This window comes from Capra hircus, chromosome 11 (genome assembly GCF_001704415.2).
Source record: "Capra hircus breed San Clemente chromosome 11, ASM170441v1, whole genome shotgun sequence".
NCBI classification, from domain to species: domain Eukaryota; kingdom Metazoa; phylum Chordata; class Mammalia; order Artiodactyla; family Bovidae; genus Capra; species Capra hircus.
In genome coordinates this window covers 19,381,166-19,400,940 of record NC_030818.1, presented here as the reverse complement: position 1 = coordinate 19,400,940, position 19,775 = coordinate 19,381,166, and the positions used below count along the sequence as shown (strand labels likewise).

Here is a 19,775-nt window from a genome sequence, read left to right as displayed (position 1 = left end):
GCATCTTTCTGCTGGGACGCCTTGAAGTCCTCCTGGGGCAGGTGCAGCAGGGGGAGGGTGCTGTGCATCGAGCAGAAGGAGAGAAAAAAGGAGGGTGGGTTGTCATGCTCGGCTGATGTTTGATAATTGGTGTTTCGGTTTTCCGTGTATGAAATGGGTAAAGGACATCTGTTTTTCTTCTGGAACCATGCCTTTTTTGCACTGATTATATTAATTTTCCTTTGACCCCATTATCCATTCTTCCTCAACAAGCATGACTTTGATTTGTTTTTATTTGCACCCTTATCCTTTAAAATCATTTGCCTCAAAGAAGTTACGTATGTGTCCTCCAAGTGAGATGAGAAATAAAGCCTTGTATTTCTTTTCTTAGTGATTACATTCATGAAGCTTGACTTTTAACATGAACAAGTCCTTACAAGAATTTTAAAATTGTTTATTTAAGGTGTGAATTTAAAACTTCAGTCATGGAGTTAGCCCACAGTTTATTGCTCAATGAAGAAGCTTTGGCTCAAATCACTGAAGCAAAGAGACCAGTTTTTATCTTTGAATGGTTGCGATTTCTTGATAAAGTCTTGGTTGCTGCCAACAAGGTATGGTATTGCTTTTTATCTAGTAAACGTGTAAAGAATGTTATGTGTACATGATTTGTAAGAAAGCACATTATGTTTTGGAGGTTGTGGGTCACTTGAAAATATTACACTGTAGTAAAAATTTCTTGTCTGTCCTTTTTTCTATCCTGTGGCAAAAACTGAAAGCTCATTTAAATCCAGCTTATTGCTTGGATAGAGGCTTCATATTTCTTCCTGGACATCTAAATTTGAGTGGAGAAAAAGAAGATTATGTGACTGTTCTCACCTTAAATTCATTATCTCCAACTTCAAGGGGTCCCTTAGTGCTGTGTAGCAGTTGCAGTATTTTCACTTGTCTCTCTGAAGAGTTAGCCTTTTTTTTTTCTTTCCTTCACAGTCTTTTCATCCAAATTACTTTTCAATATTTGTTTTAAAATTAGATGCTGTGTTTAAAATTAGGAAATCAAACATCTGATGATCTTTTACCATCTGCTCAAATTTAAGAGGGAAGGGGATATATGTATACCTGTAGCTGATTCATGCTGAGGTTTGACAGAAAACAAAATTCTGTAAAGCAATTATCCTTCAATTAAAAAATAAATAAATTTTAAAAAAAGTTTAAGAGGAAGTAGTAAAAGTTTGCTGGGCAGAATGATGTTTGTTAACTGTGCTTTGTCATACTGGTCCAGTTCTTTGAGGAACTCTTTATAGGTTTCTCTTGGCTAGTCATTCCCCACAAGAGCCTTTTTTTAGTTTAAAGTGTCCTAAGGTATATGACTAGCTGCCTAGATTCTAGGGTTTGGCGGAGAAGGCTGGGGACTCCAACATTCAGTATGTTAACTTTTACTTAGTCCCCCTGTTGTCAGTGTAGTTTTCCCAGCCCACAATTGTGCCCGAGCTTGCGAAGTCCAGAATGAAGGAGAGAGTCTTAAATAGACTCCCAGTCATTCCCTTCACTTCTAGGTGCAACTTTACTCTCTCCTCCATGAGAACTTTGATGCCTCAAAACAAAAGCCACAACATACATGAGCTTTTAGGGGGTTCTGTGTTGGAAGTTGGGTATCTTCTAGCTTTCCCTATTGAGTATAGCTCATTCTTTGTTTTCTTTGCCTTTGTGTCCTTGTGCTTTTTAGTTACTTATTTCTTTGATTGCCCTGGAGTATACTTTAGTTTCTGTAGAGACAGAATTAACACATGGATTCATTACAGTTCTTAACTAAAAGTTCCTGTTTTCTGTTAAACTCACTCCATCTGGGTATGTGTTGCCTCCATTTCACTGAAACAGATCTTCTTTTGCCCAAACCAGTGGTCAGTATTCTGTCTTAATGGCCCCATCAGCAGCTTTTCACCTAGCTGATCCTCTGTCTGGAAATACTTAAAACATTTTTTTATTTTGTTGTGAAATTGAAAAATAAAAGGAGTATGTAAAAAGTTATCCAAATTGTGAAGCATGATAATATGAACATCTGTGCTCCCTTCACTCACATTAAAAAATAAATTGTTAACAATACTGTTGATGCACCATTGGTGTGAATCTTTTCCTATTTGTGGTTCCTAAGACACTGCTTTTAGTTCTCGTCCAGCTTCACTAGTTACTTCTCTTTTGCTGGCTGTTTCTCAGTCCTGGGCACAGTTTTTTTTTTTAAATACATCTTACTTATTCCTTCAGTGACACCATCTAATGTCATGACTTCTACTACCATCTGCATAGTAATCTAACTACCTGCCCCACTTCTACCTCTTGGATATCTAAATGGCATCTCAACGTTAAAACCACATTCTTGATTTAACCCTCCAAACTTGTCCTCTCCCCAGTACTTTCTGTCAGGAAGTGACCATTTTATCGTTCTGGTTGCTCAAATCATAAACCTTAGAGTCATTCTTCACTTCCCTCTTTTTCTCAAACTTCACATCGTGTTTCTCAGCAATTCATATTGGTTCTATCCCCTACGTATGTCCAGAATTCAATTATTTTTCATTATTTCCATTGCTACCACCCTCATTTCTCATCGAATTTTTGCCACGACTTTTTAAGTGCTCACCATGCCTCTAACCATGTACGTTTGTAGAGTAGCCTTGGCTCAGTAGTCAGAACGAGCCTGTTAGAACATTTAATCATGTCCCTCTTCTGCTTCAAACTCTCAGAATAAAATAGAGTTCTTACAGTGGTGTCTGAGGCAGTGCATGACCAGGTCCCTTCTACCATTCTGACTTCATCCCCTGCTGCTTCCTCTGTCTTATTCTGCTCCAGCCACACTGACTTCTCTATCCTCACGCATGCTGAGCAAGGCCTTTGCATTTGTTTCCTGCCAGGAATGTTCTTCTCCCAGATATCTGTATAACTCACATCTTGATTTCTCTTCAGGTTGCCTTTTTCTTATTCGTCTCTATAAAATAGTAAGAACTTAGACTGTTCATGTTTATTTGTAAACACTCTTTCTCCCCACTAGAATGTAAACTTCTTGACTGCAGAGGCTTTGTCTATTGTGGTCACTCTTGCTCCCCAGTGCCTAGAGTAGTGCATGGCATATACGTGCACAATAAATATTCCTTTAATGAATGGATAAATTCTCAGCATTCATTATGAGAAAATCTGAATATTTTTTCTGTTGCCTAGGGCTCTTCAGAGTTTCTTTTGGTTTCCTTTACTGAGCTATATAGCTTTGTGAGCTACTGACTTTGCTTTTACGGGGGACCCTAGCTGAGTTGTAAGACATTAATTTGTCCATACACTCAATATTTACATCCTTGGATTGTTTTATTTTTTAATAAGCCAGTGTGGAAACTTTTTGGATATAGAGTAGTCACTTTTACTGATAGCTGACTTTGTGGAATTGGAGAAGAATGAAGGAGAATATTTAATCTCCTTTAAATTTAAACAGAACAACCTTTTGGACTAAAAGATAAAATTATGTATAAGAAAAAAACTGATTTTTTTTTTTTTACAGACTGATGTAAAGGAAAAACAGAAAAAACTTGTTGAACAATTAACTGGATTAATAAGTAGTTCACCTGGACCACCTACACGAAAATTGTTAGCTAAAAACCTTGCAGCCCTTTATAGCATTGGGGATACTTTCACTGTTTTTCAAACACTTGATAAATGTAATGACATTATCAGAAATAAAGATGACACTGCAGCCTACTTACCAACAAAATTGTAAGTACTTACTTTGAAATTAACCCTTGAAACTTGTTTTTTTTTTTTTAGAGTAATTTATCTCAATAAGGGAATGGCAAACCACTCCAGTATTGTTGCTTGGAGAGTTCTATTGACAGAGGAACCTGGTGGGCTACAGTCCATGGGGTCGCAAAAGAGTCAGACATGACTGAGCGACTAATACTTACACATTATCTTAATGAAGGGCTGCTGAGCATAAAGATTCCCAGGTAGAGGAGCCTGGGGCGTACTGTTGATAGTAAAAGCTCTAAGTAGGTCTGGGGAAGGAGTTCTATTTCAACATATGCTCCATTGTCCCTGGGACTTGTAGCAAACTACAGAGAATTGGTTTGATGTCAGCAATTTGCACAGGGGTTTCTGGTAATTTTGAAGGAAGTTTGAAGGGGTTTCTGGTAATATTCTTGGCTGGGATGGAAAGAAAAGATTTTCTAGGTGATGAGATTGATGCAGGAACTGGCAAACTATAGCCCCCAGGTCAAATCCAGCTTGCTACCTATTTTGTAAATAAAGTTTTATTCAAATAGGACATGCTCCTTCATATAGTAGCTGCTTTCATGCCAAAATGGTGGAGTTGAGTACCTGAGACAGAGGCTGCTTCCCTGGGAGCTCAGCTGGTAAAGAATCCACCTGTAATGCAGGAGTGAAAACGTGAAAGTTAGTTGCTAAATTGTGTCCGACTTTTTGCATTTCCATGGACTGCAGCCTGTCCTGCTCCTCTGTCCGTGGAATTCTCCAGGCAAGAGTACTGGAGTGGGTTGGTATTTCCTTCTCCAAGGGATCATCCCAACCCAGGGATCAAACTTGGGTCTCCTACATTGCAGGCACATTCTTTACCAACTGAGCCACTAGGGAATGCAGGAGACCCTGGTTCAATTCCTGGGTTGGGAAGATCCACTGGAGAAGGGATAGACCACCCACTCCAGTATTCTTGGGCTTTCCTCGTGGCTCAGACAGTAAAGAATCTGCCTGCAGTATGGGAGACCTGGGTTTAGTCCCTGGGTCGGGAAGATCCCCTGGAGAAGGGAATGGCGGGCTACCCACTCCAGTATTCCTGCCTGGAGAATTCCATGGACAGAGGGGCCTAACAGGCTGCAGTCTGTGAGCAGCTTTCACTTTCACTTTATTGACTCCCTAAGTTAAGGACTTAACCCAACTCCAAGCACATACTTGTTTGGATCTAGGGCAGATGTTTTCACAGGAAGTCTTGAGGATAATGGCCTTAGGGATGCACCTTGTGAGAGTCCATGAAGAAAATCAGCAGTTATAGTACAGTGAGGAGTGCTGTGGGAGGGAAAATAACACCTGAATAAACTTAGCTGTGGTGTGAGGGAAGAGCAGTGTCAGTGAGGGCTTCTCAAAAAAGCATCAGCCAAAGAAGAACCATCAAGGGATGCCATATGGAAATGAGTCAAGTAAGGGATTAAGACGGGAAAAGGGGAAGATGGATGTGATGGGTTAGGGACCAGGAAGTATTATGGAAAGGGCCAGGTAGTAAATAGGTTTGGATTTGTTGAATATCTTCTCTGTTGCAGCCACTCAACTCTGTCATAGACAGTATGTAAATAAATGAGTACAGCTGTATACCAATAAAACTATTTACAGCAACAGGTGGAAGACTGGATGATGGGCCAGATTTGGCCTGCAGACTGTGTTTCCCAACCTATTTTCTGGACAAAGAAAACTTATAACTGGAAACAGCTGGCTTATTTATATCTTATTTCTAGTACAGAATAGTGGAGGGGATAAGTTCAGGAGAAAAGGATGAATCCAGTCCTGAACGTGCTGAGTTTGAGTCCACGTAACAGTGTGTAGTAGGCAGTTGGAAATCCTGGTCTGGCTTTCAGAGACCTGAGCTGAGAATGTTGTTTTGGTGAGTAGAGAGAGAATGAAGATTTGAGAGTAGGCTGAACCTGCGGTCTGGATAAAGTTACCTAGGAAGAGTGTATTACTGTTTTGAGAGGAGAAGGTGCCAAGGATACACCTTCACAACACCCAACATTCAAGGAGCCAGGACCAGTATAACAGCTTACAGAGGAAATGGGAAACTATTCTGAACTTGAACACTGGTGTTTAGGTCTGTTTTCAATGACATAGGTATGCTGTGATTAAATTTTGTGTTGTTTGGAATGCATATGGATCTTAAAAGTGCTTTCCAGTTTATTCTGGAGTTTGGAGGTATGTTCATAGTTTTATGATTTAGTTCTCCATTACTTGGCAAATCCACACATGATTTTATAGTTCTGATAAAGCAGAATTTATTGCATATTACTTATTACTCATACGTATTTCCAGTGGATTCATGGGTTCTACTTAGAAATTCCATAATACATTCTGGCAAATGACCTCAGACATTTTTAGCTTTGTTTTCAGCCTATAGAGTATTGAAAAAACCATGGGATTTGGAGTCGAAGAGGTGAAGATCGAGTCTCTGATTCTACTGTTTGTTGCTTGTAGGATAGTAAACTAAATTTATTTAATCAGTAACTTGTTCAGGACACATAGCTTTTGTGTGGCAGGTCCTAGGATTTAGGCGCAGATTTGTGAGACTCCAAAGGATACATGCAGATTTCTCTGCAATGTAGGAGACACAGGTTCAATCCCTGGGTTGGGAAGATCCCCTGGAGAAGGATATGACAACCTACTTCAGTATTCTTGCCTGCAAAATCCTTTGGACAGAGGAGCCTGGCAGGCTACAGTCCATGGGGTTGCAAAAGAGACAGGACTTAGCAATAAAATAACAACAACAAAAGGAAAGCTTGGGTTTCTTTCCAAAGGACAGGTATGATTTATTATATGAATATATGTTTATTCTCTTTTCTGACAAGAATACAGTTTGATTAACCATAGTATTTGTTAACAATGATAAGGCATTTTTTTCTAAAAAATTTTTAATTGAAATATACTTGGTTTACAATATTGTGTTAGTTTCAGGCATATATCAAAGTGATTCAGTTTATATATATTCAATTTTTATATATATTCTATATATACATATATTTTCAGATTATCTTCCATTATAGGTTATTATAAGATATAAAATATAGTTCTCGTTCGGAGAAGGCAATGGCAACCCACTCCAGTACTCTTGCCTGGAAAATCCCATGGACGGATGAGCCTGGTAGGCTGCAGTCCATGAGGTTGCGAAGAGTGGGACACGACTAAGCGACTTCACTTTCACTTTTCATTTTCATGCATTGGGGAAGGAAATGGCAACCCACTCCAGTGTTCTTGTCTGGAGAATCCCAGGGACAGCGGAGCCTGATGGGCTGCCATCTATGGGGTCACACAGAGTCGGTCACGACTGAAGCGACTCAGCAGCAGCAGCATAGTTCCCTTTGTTGAACAGTAAATCCTTACTGCTTATCTGTTTTTTGTATAGTAGTTTGTATCTGCTAATCCCATACTCCTAATTTATCCTTGCCCCCCTCATCCCCTTCGGTAACCATACGTTTCTCTAAGTCTCTTTTTGTTTTGTATATAGATTCATTTGTATTTTCTTTTAGATCCCACAAATAAGTGATATCAAATAATATTTGTTTTCCTCAGACTGGCTTATTTCACTTGGTATGATATTCTCTGGGTCCATCCATGTTGCTGTAAATGGCAGTGTTTCATTCTTTTTTATGGCTAAGTAATATTCAATTGTATATATATATACACCACATCTTCTTAAGCTGCCATCTGTTCTGTTGCCATCTGTGCCATCTGTTGATGGCCATTTGGGTTGTTTCCATGTCTTGGCTATTGTAAGTAGTGCTGCTATGCACATTGGGGTGCATATGTGTTTTTGAATTAAAGAGTTTTTGTTTTTTGCGGATATATGCCCAGAAATGGGATTGCTGAATCATACGGTGGCAATATTTTCAGTTTTTTGAGGAACCTCCATATCAATGCTGTTTTTCATAGTAGCTATAGCAGTTTATATTCCCACCAACAGTGTAGGAAGCTTCCCTTTTCCCTGCACCCTCTCCAGCATTTTTTATTTATAGATTTTTTTTAATGCTAGTCAGTAATCAACAAGGTATTATTAAAAGTTTAAAATTTGTGGACAAAAATATCCTGCACAAATACAAATTGATTTCTGAAAATTAAAAAAAAAATGACAAAATTATTCATCTGAACAGTGACTGATGAAAATGTCAATTCTTACAGGGCTGCAGTGGCTTGTGTTGGAGCATTTTATGAAAAAATGGGGAGAATGTTAGGCAGTGCATTTCCAGAAACAGTGAATAATCTTTTGAAATCTCTGAAGAGTGCAGAGGTAAGTTTTACAACAAGTATTAAATGTTTTGCTTGTGGTGGGAGTTAGGTGTTAGGTAAAACCTATGTTTGCCTTTTTTCTGTTAAATGTATTACTCATATGGGTTAACAAGAGGGTAATTTAAAATTATTACTTGTAAAAAATATTACTTGCCCTTTGTTTTAATGCATAGTTCCTCATATTTCAAGGAGAAAGGAAGTTATGGTTTTCCTTAACAAAGAAGAGGTTTACATTAATCCCAGGGATATTTTTGTAGTGCTATATTATTTTTTTATACCATAGCTAATGTATTAGTTTTCTAGGGCTGCTTTAATAAATTACCACAGAATGGATGGCTTAAAGCAACAGAAATTTATTAGGTCCCAATTCTGGAGGTTTAAGTCTGAAATCAAGGTATGAGCAGGGCCATTTCTCCTCTGGTGACTCTTGGGAATAATGCTTCCTTGCCTTCTTAGTTTCCTGTTGCTACTGGCAGTCCTGGGCATTTGGTGGTGGTCCTGGGTTTGGAGATACATCTTCCGTGTTTCTCTCTCTGCTGCAACACGGTGTGCTACCGATGCATCTGGTTCTGTGTCCAGATTCTCAAGGTATAAGGGTACCAGTCATTGAATTAGGGTTCACCCTGATCTAGTATGACCTCATCTTTACTTGATGTCGTTTCTCTCTCAGTTCAGTTCAGTTGCTCACTCGTGTCCGACTCTGCAACCCCATGGACTGCAGCACACCAGGCCTCCCTGTCCATCACCAGCTCCTGGAGTTCACTCAAACTCATGTCAGTGATTCCATCAAACCATCTCATCCTCTCTCACCCCCTTTTCTTCTTGCCTTCAATCTTTCCCAGTATCAGGGTCTTTTCAGATGAGTCAGCTCTGCACATCAGGTGGCCAAACTATTGGAATTTCAGCTTCAACATCAGTCCTTCCAGTGAATATTCAGGACTGATCTCCTTTAGGATGGACTGGTTGGATCTCCTTGCAGTTCAGGGGACTCTCAAGAGTCTTCTTCAACACCACAATTCAAAAACATCAATTCTTCGGTGCTCAGCTTTCTTTATAGTCCAACTCTCACATCTATACATGACTAGTGGAAAAACCATAGCTTTGACTACATGGACTTTTGTTGGCAGAGTAATGTCTCTGCTTTTTAATATGCTGTCTAGATTGGTCATAACTTTCCTTCCAAGGAGTAAGCATCTTTTAATTTTATGGCTGCAGTCACCATTTACAGTGATTTTGGAGCCCCCAAAAATAAAGTCTGACACTGTTTCCACTGTTTCCCCATCTATTTGCCATGAAGCGATGAGACCAGATGCCATGATCTTCATTTTCAGAATGTTTAGCTTTAAGCCAACTTTTTCACTCTCCTCTTTCACTTTCATCAAGAGGCTTTTTAGTTCTTCTTCACTTTCTGCCATAAGGGTGGTGTCATCTGCATATCTGAGGGTATTGATATTTCTCCCGGCAGTCTTAATTCCAGCTTGTGCTTCTTCCAGTCCAGCGTTTCTCATGATGTACTCTGCATATAAGTTAAATAAGCAGGGTGACAATATACAGCCTTGATGTACTCCTTTTCCTATTTGGAACCAGTCTATTGCTCCATGTCCAGTTCTAACTGTTGCTTCCTGATCTGCGTACAGATTTCTCAGGAGACAGGTCAGATGGTCTGGTAGTTCCATCTCTTTCAGAATTTTCCACAGTTTATTGTGATCCACACAGTCAAAGGCTTTGGCATAGTCAATAAAGTAGAAACAGATATTTTTCTGTAAATCTGTTGCTATTTCAATGATCCAGCTGATGTTGGTAATTTGATCTCTGGTTCCTCTGCCTTTTTAAATCCAGCGTGAACATCTGGAAGTTCACGGTTCACCTACCGTTGAAGCCTGGCTTGGAGAATTTTGAGCATTATTTTGTTAGCATGTGAAATGAGTGCAGTTGTGCGGTAGTTTGAGCATTCTTTGGCTTTGCCTTTCTTTGGGACTGGAATGAAAACTGACCTTTTCCAGTCCTGTGGCCACTGGTGAGTTTTCCAAATTTGCTGGCATATTGAGTGCAGCACTTTCACAGCATCATCTTTCAGGATTTGAAAGAGCTCACCTGGAATTCCATCATCTCCAGTAGCTTTTTTCATAGTGATGCTTCCTAAGGTTATCTGGGAACCTTACTTCCAAATAAAGTCATGATTACAGGTAACAGGGCATAGGACTGATCTTGTCTTTTGGCAGGACAGTATTCAATCCACAGCGGCTAATATGATATAAAGACAGTTCTGTTTTGTCATTTCAATTTGTTATTACTTCTGAAAATTCTTTGTTCAGTTGGGGTTAACTGAAAATAGACCAAGCACTGGTCTCATAGTCTAATTCTTTACCTTGGAAAACTAAAGGTTTCTTGGACAGCATCTCTTCTAAGAACTGTGTGTCTATTCATTTATTAAACAAGAGTTGAGGACATATTCTCAGGCATATCTTTAGGCTTGTAAAGATGGATAACATCTACCACTTGATCTCAAAAAGCTTGCGATCTAATGAAAGAGATCTATATTTCAATCAGCTATCAGAAATATGAATCAAACACTGTAACAGTACAAAAACAACAGTTCAAATTAGTCCTAATAATTTCATAGTTTGGAATATATCTGAGAAGTTTTAAAACTGTGTTGGCTATTTTATTCCTCTTTTAGATGCTTTATATTACTTAGGTACTTTTTGTAACTTTTTACATTCTGAAAGTTGGGAACCTTGAGAGATTATTATATTGAAGCTTTTGAATTTATCATGTTCTCATTATTTGAAATTCAACAGGTCCTGGAATATTAGAATATGTTTACTTATTGTAACATAATTTCTCAGGTATTATTTTGTTGATGTTCATAATTATTTTTACCTTTTAGATACATTTTAGAATACTTTTTTATTTTTCATTACTTACTATTTATGTTTAGAATTAAGGCCATTAGGTGCAGAGAAATTTTGTGTATTGGTGTGTTCTTATTTAAATGTGGAATTTTCTTTATGTTCATATGTAGTCTCAGGGGCGAAGTGAAATCTTAATGAGTCTACAGAAAGTTCTGAATGGACTGGGTGGTGCAGCAGCTTCCTGTCATCGTGATATTTACAAGAATGCCAGGTCCCTCTTAACTGACAGGTCAATGGCTGTTCGATGTGCAGTTGCCAAGGTTAGTTCTTAGTTGGTTTATAACATTGCTTCTTAACGTGCTTGCCCTTAATCAGTGATTTTTTTTCTTTGTTTTTAAATATGGTATGATTTTTGTTCCCATGGATTCGTTTCATTTCATTTTCTAGAGTCATATATAGGAGGGAATGCTGTTGTATGTCCTTTTTTTTGGCCTGGCTTCTTTCACTCAGCATAATTATTTTGAGATTTGTCAGTGTTGTTACATGTATCGATAGTTCATTTCTTTTTATTGCTGGGTAGTATTTCATTGTATGGATATACCACAATTGGTGTATTCCTTCACCTACTATAAGTATTTAGGTTGCTTCAAATTTTGGCTGTTACCAAAAAAGCTTCTGTGAACACCTGTGTACTAGTTTTTGTATGCTACTGCTGCTGCTAAGTCGCTTCAGTCATGTCCGACGCTGTGCGATCCCATAGATGGCAGCCCACCAGGCTCCCCCGTCCCTGGGTTTCTCCAGGCAAGAACACTGGAGTGGGTTGCCATTTCCTTCTCCAATGCATGAAAGTGAAAGTGAAGTCGCTGAGTTGTGTCTGACTCTTCACGACCCCATGGACTGCAGCCTACCAGGCTCCCCCGTCCCTGGGATTCTCCAGGGAAGAACACTGGAGTGGGTTGCCATTTCCTTCTCCAATGCATGAAAGTGAAAAGTGAAAGTGAAGTCGCTCAGTTGTGTCCGACTTCATGACCGCATGGACTGCAGCCCACCAGGCTCCTCTGTCCATGGGATTTTCCAGGCAAGAGTACTGGATTGGGGTACCATATAGACATATCCTTTTCTTTCACATGGATAAATACCTGGGAATGGTATGATTGGATCATATTCTAGATTTACATTTAATTTTTGGAGAAGTTCCCACCTTTTCCAAAGTATTGTGAAATTTCCTCTTTCTCCATGACCCTTATCAACATTGAGTATTGCCAGTCTTTTAACTTTTAACCATTCTTATAGATATGTACAGGTATCTCATTGTGGCTTTAATTTGCATTTCTAGACTAATGATGATCATTTTAGGTGCCTATTTGCCATTAACATCTTTGATAAAGAGTCTATTCAAAAATTTTTACATTGTTGAGTTATTTGTTTTCTTATTATTGAATTTTGAGAGTACTTTGTAGGTTCTTTATATATTTCTTTATCACATAGGTGATTTGCAAATGTTTTCTCCCACCCTGTGGTCTGTCTTTTCATTCCCTAAATTGTTCCTTTCTATGAAGAGGAGTTTTGAATTTTGTCAAAGCCTAATTTATCAATTTTTATTATGTTAATTATGCTTTTAGTGTTGTATGTAAGGGGCTTCCCATGTAGCTCAGCTGGTAAAAAAAAAAAAATCCACTTGCAATGCAGAAGACCCCAGTTTTATTCCTGGGTTGGGAATTTCCCCTGGAGAAGGGATAGGCTACCCACTCTGGTATTCATGGGCTTCTTTTGTGGCTCAGATGGTAAAGAATCCTCCTCCACTTCGGGAGACCTGGGTTTGGTCCCTTGGTTGGGAAGATCCCCTGGAGGAGGGCATGGCAACCCACCGCTTGCCTGGAGAATCCCCATGGACAGAGGAGCCTGGTGGGCTACAGTCCAGTGAGTCTGGCAGGCTACAGTACATGCAGGAGCAGAGTCAGACATGACTGAGCAACTAAGCACAGCACAGCATTGTATGTGAGAAAACTTCTCCTAGCCCAAGCTTTCTCCTGTGTTTCTTTCCAAATGAGTTTTATGATTTTACACTTGGGTATGTGATCCACTTTGAGTTACTTTTTGTATATAGTGCAAGGTATGAATCAAAGGTTTTTTTGTTTTGTTTTACACATGAATATTTATTCGTTCTAGTGCCGTGTTGAAAAGGCTATCTTTTCTTCACTAAATTGCCTTTGCACCTTTGTTGAAAATCAGTTGTCCATATACTTGTGGGTCTGTTTTTGAAATCTCTGAATAGTCTCATTGAACTATTCGTCTATCTTGATGTACCTTTCTTGATTACTGTAACTTTGAAGGTGAAAGTGAAAGTCTCTCAGTCCTGTCCAACTCTTTGTGACCCCATGGACTATATGGTCCATGGAATTCTCCAGGCCAGAATACTGGAGTGGGTGGCCTTTCCCTTCACCAGGGGCTCTTCCCAACCCAGGGATTGAACCCAGGTCTCCCGCATTGCAGGTGGATTCTTTACCAGCTGAGCTACAAGGGAAGCCCAAGAAGACTGGTGTGGGTGGTCTATGCTTTCTCCAGCGGATCTTGCCGACCGAGGAATCAAACCAGGGTCTTCTGCATTGCGGGCGGATTCTTTACCAACTGAGCTATCAGGGAAGCTCAACTTTATAGTGCCTTAAAATCAAGTAGGCACTTCAACATTTTCTTTTCTAAAATAGTTTTGGGTATTTTCAGTCCTTTGCATTTCCATAGAAATTTTAGCTTATCAATTTCTACAAAAATAGCATGCTGGAATTTTTATTCAGGTTGCACCAAGTCTGTAAATCAGTTTGGGTAGAGTTGACAGCTTATCATTAAGTCCAACTCATAAATACGATATCTCTATCTCCCATTCATTTAGGTCTTCTGTGATCACTCTTAGCAACATTTTGTGGTTTTCAGATGCAGAGACCTTGCATATCTTCTGTCAGATTTATTGTTAACTGTTTCATATTTTTACGCTATTTTAAATAGTATTGATGAGAAATTTTTTAAAATTTCTAATTGTTCATTACTGATATAGAGAAATACAGTTGCTTTGTGCATTGATCTTGTATGCACCAGCCTTCCTAAACTGTTATTAATTCTATGTCAGCTTTTTTTTTTAATGTTTTATTTATTTGGCTGTGTCAGATTGTAGTTGTGGCATGTGGGATCTAGTTCCCTGACCAGGGATCAAACCCAGGCCCCCCGCATTGGAAGTACAGTCTTAGGCGCTAGACCACCAGGGAAGTCCCCGTGTCAGCTTTTTAAGTGGATTCTATCAGGTGTTCTGTATAGACAATTATGTTGCCTATGAGTAGAGACAGTTCTGCTTCTTTTCCAGTCTGGATGCCTTTTATGTATTTTTCTTTCTTACTGCACTTCCTGACCAGATCCTTCAGTTCTGTGTTGAATAGAAAACATGAGAGCCAACATTCTTGTCTTGTTCTTGATCCTTAAAGGGAAAATATTCAGTCCTTCACCATTAAGTATGATGTTAACTGTCAGTTTTCTTTGATGACCTTTATCAGATTGAGGAAATACCCTTATATTCCTAGCCTTCCAAGAAGTTTTTGTTAAGAATGTATTTTAGATTTTGTCAAATGCGTGTTTGTTTTTTTTTTAAATTTGATATCTAGTGTTGTTCCTGTTTTCTTACTAAGTTTTTTATTTTAGGATAATTGTATGATAATTGTAGGTTTACATGCAGGGTCTTCCCAAGTGGCTTCTCAAGTGGTAAAGAAACCGTCTGCCAGTGCAGGAGACATGAGTTTGATCCCTGAGTCAAGAAGATCTCCTGGAGGAGGAGATGGCATATTCTTGCCTGAGATGGCATATTCTTGCCTCGATAGTCCTATGGACAGAGGAGCCTGGCGGCTATAGTCCATGGGGTCACAAAGAGTCCGACATGACTGAGTAACTAAGCACATCGTATGCAGGTTTTCATGCAATTGTAAGAAATAATAGAGAGAGATCTTTATAAACTTATACCTAGTTCCCCCCCATGGTAATATCTTGAAAAAGCATACGTCATTACAAGCAGCATAATACAATAGTGACGTTGACACAGTCCACTGATCTTGTTCAGTTTTCCCCAGTTATACTTATAATCTGTTAAATGTTTCTTTAGCATTTAATGAGATGAATAATATGAATTTTTTTCCAACTTGCTAATGAATTGCACTGATTAGTTTTAGAATTTTAATCAATCTTTCATTCCTAGGATAAACCCTGCTGGGTCGTGATGTATATTCATTTTATATGTTGTTGGATTAGAGTTATTAAAAGTTTGTGTACACGTTTTGCATCTACATCCGTGGCAGGTATTGGTATGCAGTTTTCTTCCCTTGTAGTGTCTTTGTCAGATTTCAATATCAGGGTCAGTATGTTGAGGTGGGAAGTATACCCTTCTCTTCAATTTGCTGGAAGAGTTTATATAGGATTGGTATTATTTCTTGCTTAAACATTTGGTTGAATTCATCAGTACAACTCTCTGGGTCTCCAGTTTTCTTTGGGGAAAGATTTTAAACTACAAACTCAGTTTTTACAATAGATATTGGGCTATTTAGGTTATCTGTTTCTTCTTGAGTGAGTTGTCTGTTTCATCCAAGTTGTCAAATATATTGTCCTTTTCATATATACTGAATCTGCAGTTATGTGACTTCCCCATTCCTAATTTTGATAATCTGTGTCTTTTCTTTCTTTTTTCTCATCTGTCTGGCTAGAGATTTAGCAGATATGTCGGTTGTTTCAGACAAGCAGCTTTTGGTTTCATTTCTGCTTTTCAGTTTTCTGGTTGATTGATTTCCTCTCTTAACTGTATTGTTTCCTATTCTCCTGCTTACTTTGTGTTGAATTTGCTCTGTGTCATCTAGTTTTTCAGTTAGAGGCTGAGATTATTGATTTGAGACTCTTCTTTCTAACACAGGACTTCAGGGTTATGTGTTTCCTCCTACCTGCTAGAAACTCAAGGGAGTATGCTGGGACAACTGTAGGGTCCAACTGGTGTTTTTTATCTCTTAAGGATTAGCATTCTTCGTTGCCTGATGGCCAGTGTCTTCAAAACTGTTGTTTCATGTATTTTGTCCATGTTTTGTTGTTGTTGTTATTTCAGAAGAGAGAATAATTCTGGTTTTTGTTACCTTTGTCTCTGGAAACAGAAGTTCTAATCCATTTATTATTATTATTTTAAAAATTCCAGTGCCTCCTAGAACTACAGAATGAAGCTGTGTTCATGTGGACTGCTGAACTGGAAAATATAGCCACTCTCTGCTTTAAGGCTTTGGAAAACTCTAACTATGGGGTACGAGTGGCAGTGTCTAAACTCTTAGGAACGGTCATGGCTACAGCACTGATGCCAAAGCAAGCAACAGGTATCATTTTCCAGCCCCCAGTCTAGAGTGTAACAGGTGTCTGAAGATATATGGAATGCTTCCTTCTAGATGACGTACTACTTCTAGGCAAGTCAGTTTAAAGAGTTTAAATTGTTAAATATGCTTGTCTACATTTTCATAAAATAGTTCCCACATGACTTTTTCCTTGATATGGGCAGGACATTTTTTATGATAGTAGTGAACAAGATTACATGTAGCAAGTATGTTGGACATATAAACAAATAAGATTTATGGAGTGGTCTTGTATCCATCCACATGTACAGGGACTAGAACCTGCCAGAGTAGATCTCCATTCATAGCAAAGTATAATTTTCCTTTTCTTGACCATTATTATAAGCAGACTCGGAGGCAGTGCTGATCTCCTCAGTTATTTCTGCTGTGCCTCATAGTTCCATGGAGATGCTTCAGGGGCAGCTCTGAGTAGCTGTGGAGTGAGCCCAGCTCTGCTGCTGTCCCCACGCCTCCTCCATCTCTGTATTGTAGAAAAAGACTCAGATTACAGGTTCAAGTCCTAGCTCTTATGTTTATTTGCTGTGAAACCCTTTGAACTTCGGTCTTTTCATCGTTAATGATAATTATTTCAATGTTTGAATTAGGTAACAATGATAATGATGATAGGTAACATTCATTAAGTGCTAACTATGAATGAGAGCAGAGTTATTTTATTTAATCCTCTCAAAAGCCCTATTAATCCTGAGTATTGCTATTATTCTCATTTTATAAACAAGGAAATTGAGGCTTAGAGAGATGGTGTCATTTGTGGTGTAATGAGTGTTCTGTTAAGTGAAATCAAAACCCAGGCATCAAATTCTAAAGTCCACGTACCTAATTATGAGCTTTATGCCTGTTCTGCAGAATTTTTGTGAGGATTGTATTTGCTTCTCTATATGAAAGGACTTTATAAAGTAGGACAGCTCTTTACCAGGGGTAGCAAGTTGGTTGCAGTCCAGTGACATTTCAACCCATAGGTTAACTGTTGTACAGAAAGCATGGTCTTGACAAAGTTTCATTGTGTCCATCTCAATTGTGAGTGAGGGCTGTGATCAGTTAGCATTACCTGCTATGGATGTACTTTGTCCCTGTCGTGTTCCTCATATAAAGTTAGGACAATTGTTAGACTATTTTGTCATAGTATTGAATTGTTTTTAATTTGTAGCGCCTTCCTTTTTTTTTTTTTTAGCATTTTTTGCTTAAAAATCAAATTTATTTTTACAAATACTTTGTAAATTGTAAGATTATAAGAAATAAATGACTGTCTCCTTTGTAGTAGTTTAAGTATCCTTAAAAATAAATGCTTGAGTTTTAAAGCTAGATTATTAGAAAACATTTAAATAGCAAAATATATTTGCTTTATAAATTTGCTTTTTTTTCCTGAAAGTAATGCGCCAGAATGTGAAGCGAGCAACCTTTGATGAAGTCTTAGAACTCATGGCCACAGGATTTCTGCGTGGAGGGTCAGGTTTCTTAAAGAGTGGTGGAGAAATGTTAAAAGTTGGAGGGTCTGTTAATCGTGAAGTGAGAGTTGGAGTTACACAGGTTTGTAATATGTATAAAAGAATTCTGTTCATATCACTTGTGAAATTTCATCGAAGACTTGTACTAAGTAATAGCACATACATAGATTTTTAATGCTATCTAAAATTTAATAATTAAAAATGTCTTTCAAAGCATTTCTCTTACTAAATGAATGAATTGCATTCAAATTGTAAACTGCATGCTTATATGGAACGTTAGATACTTAATGATGTGTGAATAAACCTGCATCTGCTACATCTATCTATCTGTAACAAAATTTTCCCAAATTTTACTTGGCAGAAAATCAGATGTAGAATAGTTTAGTTTTAACTGAAATTTTATTCAAGTAGCTTGAAGAATTTAGATTTTAATGTTTTCAGCAACCCTTGTAGCTAAAAATGTTGGTTGGTACTTTGGATTTATCATCATTGCTTAATCACCAATGTGCTTATGAAGTTAAACCTTATGTGAGATAATTTCAGAATAATAATTAATACCAAATAAGATATTACAGGTAATAATATAATAATAATAGTTAACATCTAATACAAAGAGTTGGACACAACTGAGCACACACACATTAAAGTGAAATGATTTTTTTGTGATCTTAGTCAAAATCATCCAATTATACCTTGTTCCAGAAACAAATGTAAAATAAAAGTAAACCATTTCCACCTAATAGTCATAAGTGAATGTTTTATAGCTCTAGGTCAGCATTTATTTAGCATGTTGGGGCATATTACTGTATCATCTTCATCAGGGCTTCCCAGGTGGCTTGGTGGTAGAGAATCCACCTCTCAATGCAGGAGTTTCAAGAGACCTGGGTTCGATCCCTGAGTTGGGAAGACCCCCTGGAGTAGGAAATGGCAACCCACTGCAGTGTTCTTGCTGGGAAAATCCTATGGACCGAGGAGCCTGATGAGCTACAGTCCTTGGGGTCACAGAGAATTGGCCACGACTAAGTGCACACACTGACACACATACATTACCTCCATCACCTCCATCCCCAGGGTGATTTCACCTTTTCTTCCCACACACACCACTCTCTGTTCTTCATGAAGCTATTATCCCAAGAACTGTGTTTAGTTAAAGATACTTCAACCAGTAAATCCTATGCTACAAGTACTAGAAAGGTCTCAAGTTTTAAATTTTCTCAGTTGTAATCTGAAAGATAAGTGATTTTGCATGCTGTCATCAGTTATTTACATAGTTGTTTTATCTGTAATTTCAGTTTGTGTGTATAAATTTACCTGAAGTTGTATCTTAATCTGTTAACAGGCATATGTTGTTTTTGTAACAACATTGGGTGGCCAGTGGTTGGAGCGTAGCTTTGCTACATTCTTGTCTCATGTACTTGATCTGGTTTCCCATCCTCGGGCAACACAAACACATGTGGAGGCTGTGTATTCCAGACGATGTGTCTCCTTTATCCTAAGAGCTACCGTGGGCAGTTTGCTAGGTGAAAAAGCTCAGATTGCAGCTGCCAAAGAGATATGCCAGGCGATTGGAAAACAAATGAAAGCAGTAGGTAAGAATTGATGTCATGGTATGTGTTGTTGATTATTAGTCATTTAGTTCTTTATTGCTACCCTTAATAAATACTGATAGATCTGATTAGTTCATATCTCTTTCTGGAATGTGTGTTTTTTTTTTCCTTCTTTTCTTCCACCACGCCATGCAGCATGTAGGATTTTAATTTCCCAATCAGGGATTGAACCCGCACCACATGCATTAGAAGTATGGAGTCTTAGCCACTGGACCACCAAGGAAGTCTCTGACTGTGTTTTAATAGTCCTTTTTATTGTGTACTCTTATTTGATATTAAAATAACATAATTACAGTAAATTGGAGTTTTTTAATATTTGGGTAGTGTGTTTGTAAGATTAGGTTTTTTCTGTTTTATTCCTAGTACCTTTACTGATTTTATAGCTCTCCTGGCATGCAGTAGCATATTGAGGAATCTTTGAGGGATAACCTATTATGGTTTTTCTTG

The 19,775-nt window shown here is 38.3% G+C and overlaps 1 protein-coding gene across 2 annotated transcripts in view; it reads left to right on the top strand.

Moving 5' to 3' along the window:
- Window positions 1-19,775, top strand: part of HEATR5B (HEAT repeat containing 5B) — a 99,621-nt gene that overhangs the window by 469 nt on the left and 79,377 nt on the right. For both annotated transcript variants that reach the window (XM_005686481.3, XM_005686482.3), the window contains exons 2-8: window positions 443-590; window positions 3,518-3,729; window positions 7,903-8,011; window positions 11,036-11,185; window positions 16,075-16,246; window positions 17,646-17,803; window positions 19,061-19,310. In XM_005686481.3, coding sequence (XP_005686538.2) covers window positions 465-590; window positions 3,518-3,729; window positions 7,903-8,011; window positions 11,036-11,185; window positions 16,075-16,246; window positions 17,646-17,803; window positions 19,061-19,310 — 1,177 coding nt within the window. In that variant the 5' untranslated portion in view covers window positions 443-464. The remainder of the gene's footprint in view (window positions 1-442; window positions 591-3,517; window positions 3,730-7,902; window positions 8,012-11,035; window positions 11,186-16,074; window positions 16,247-17,645; window positions 17,804-19,060; window positions 19,311-19,775) is intronic.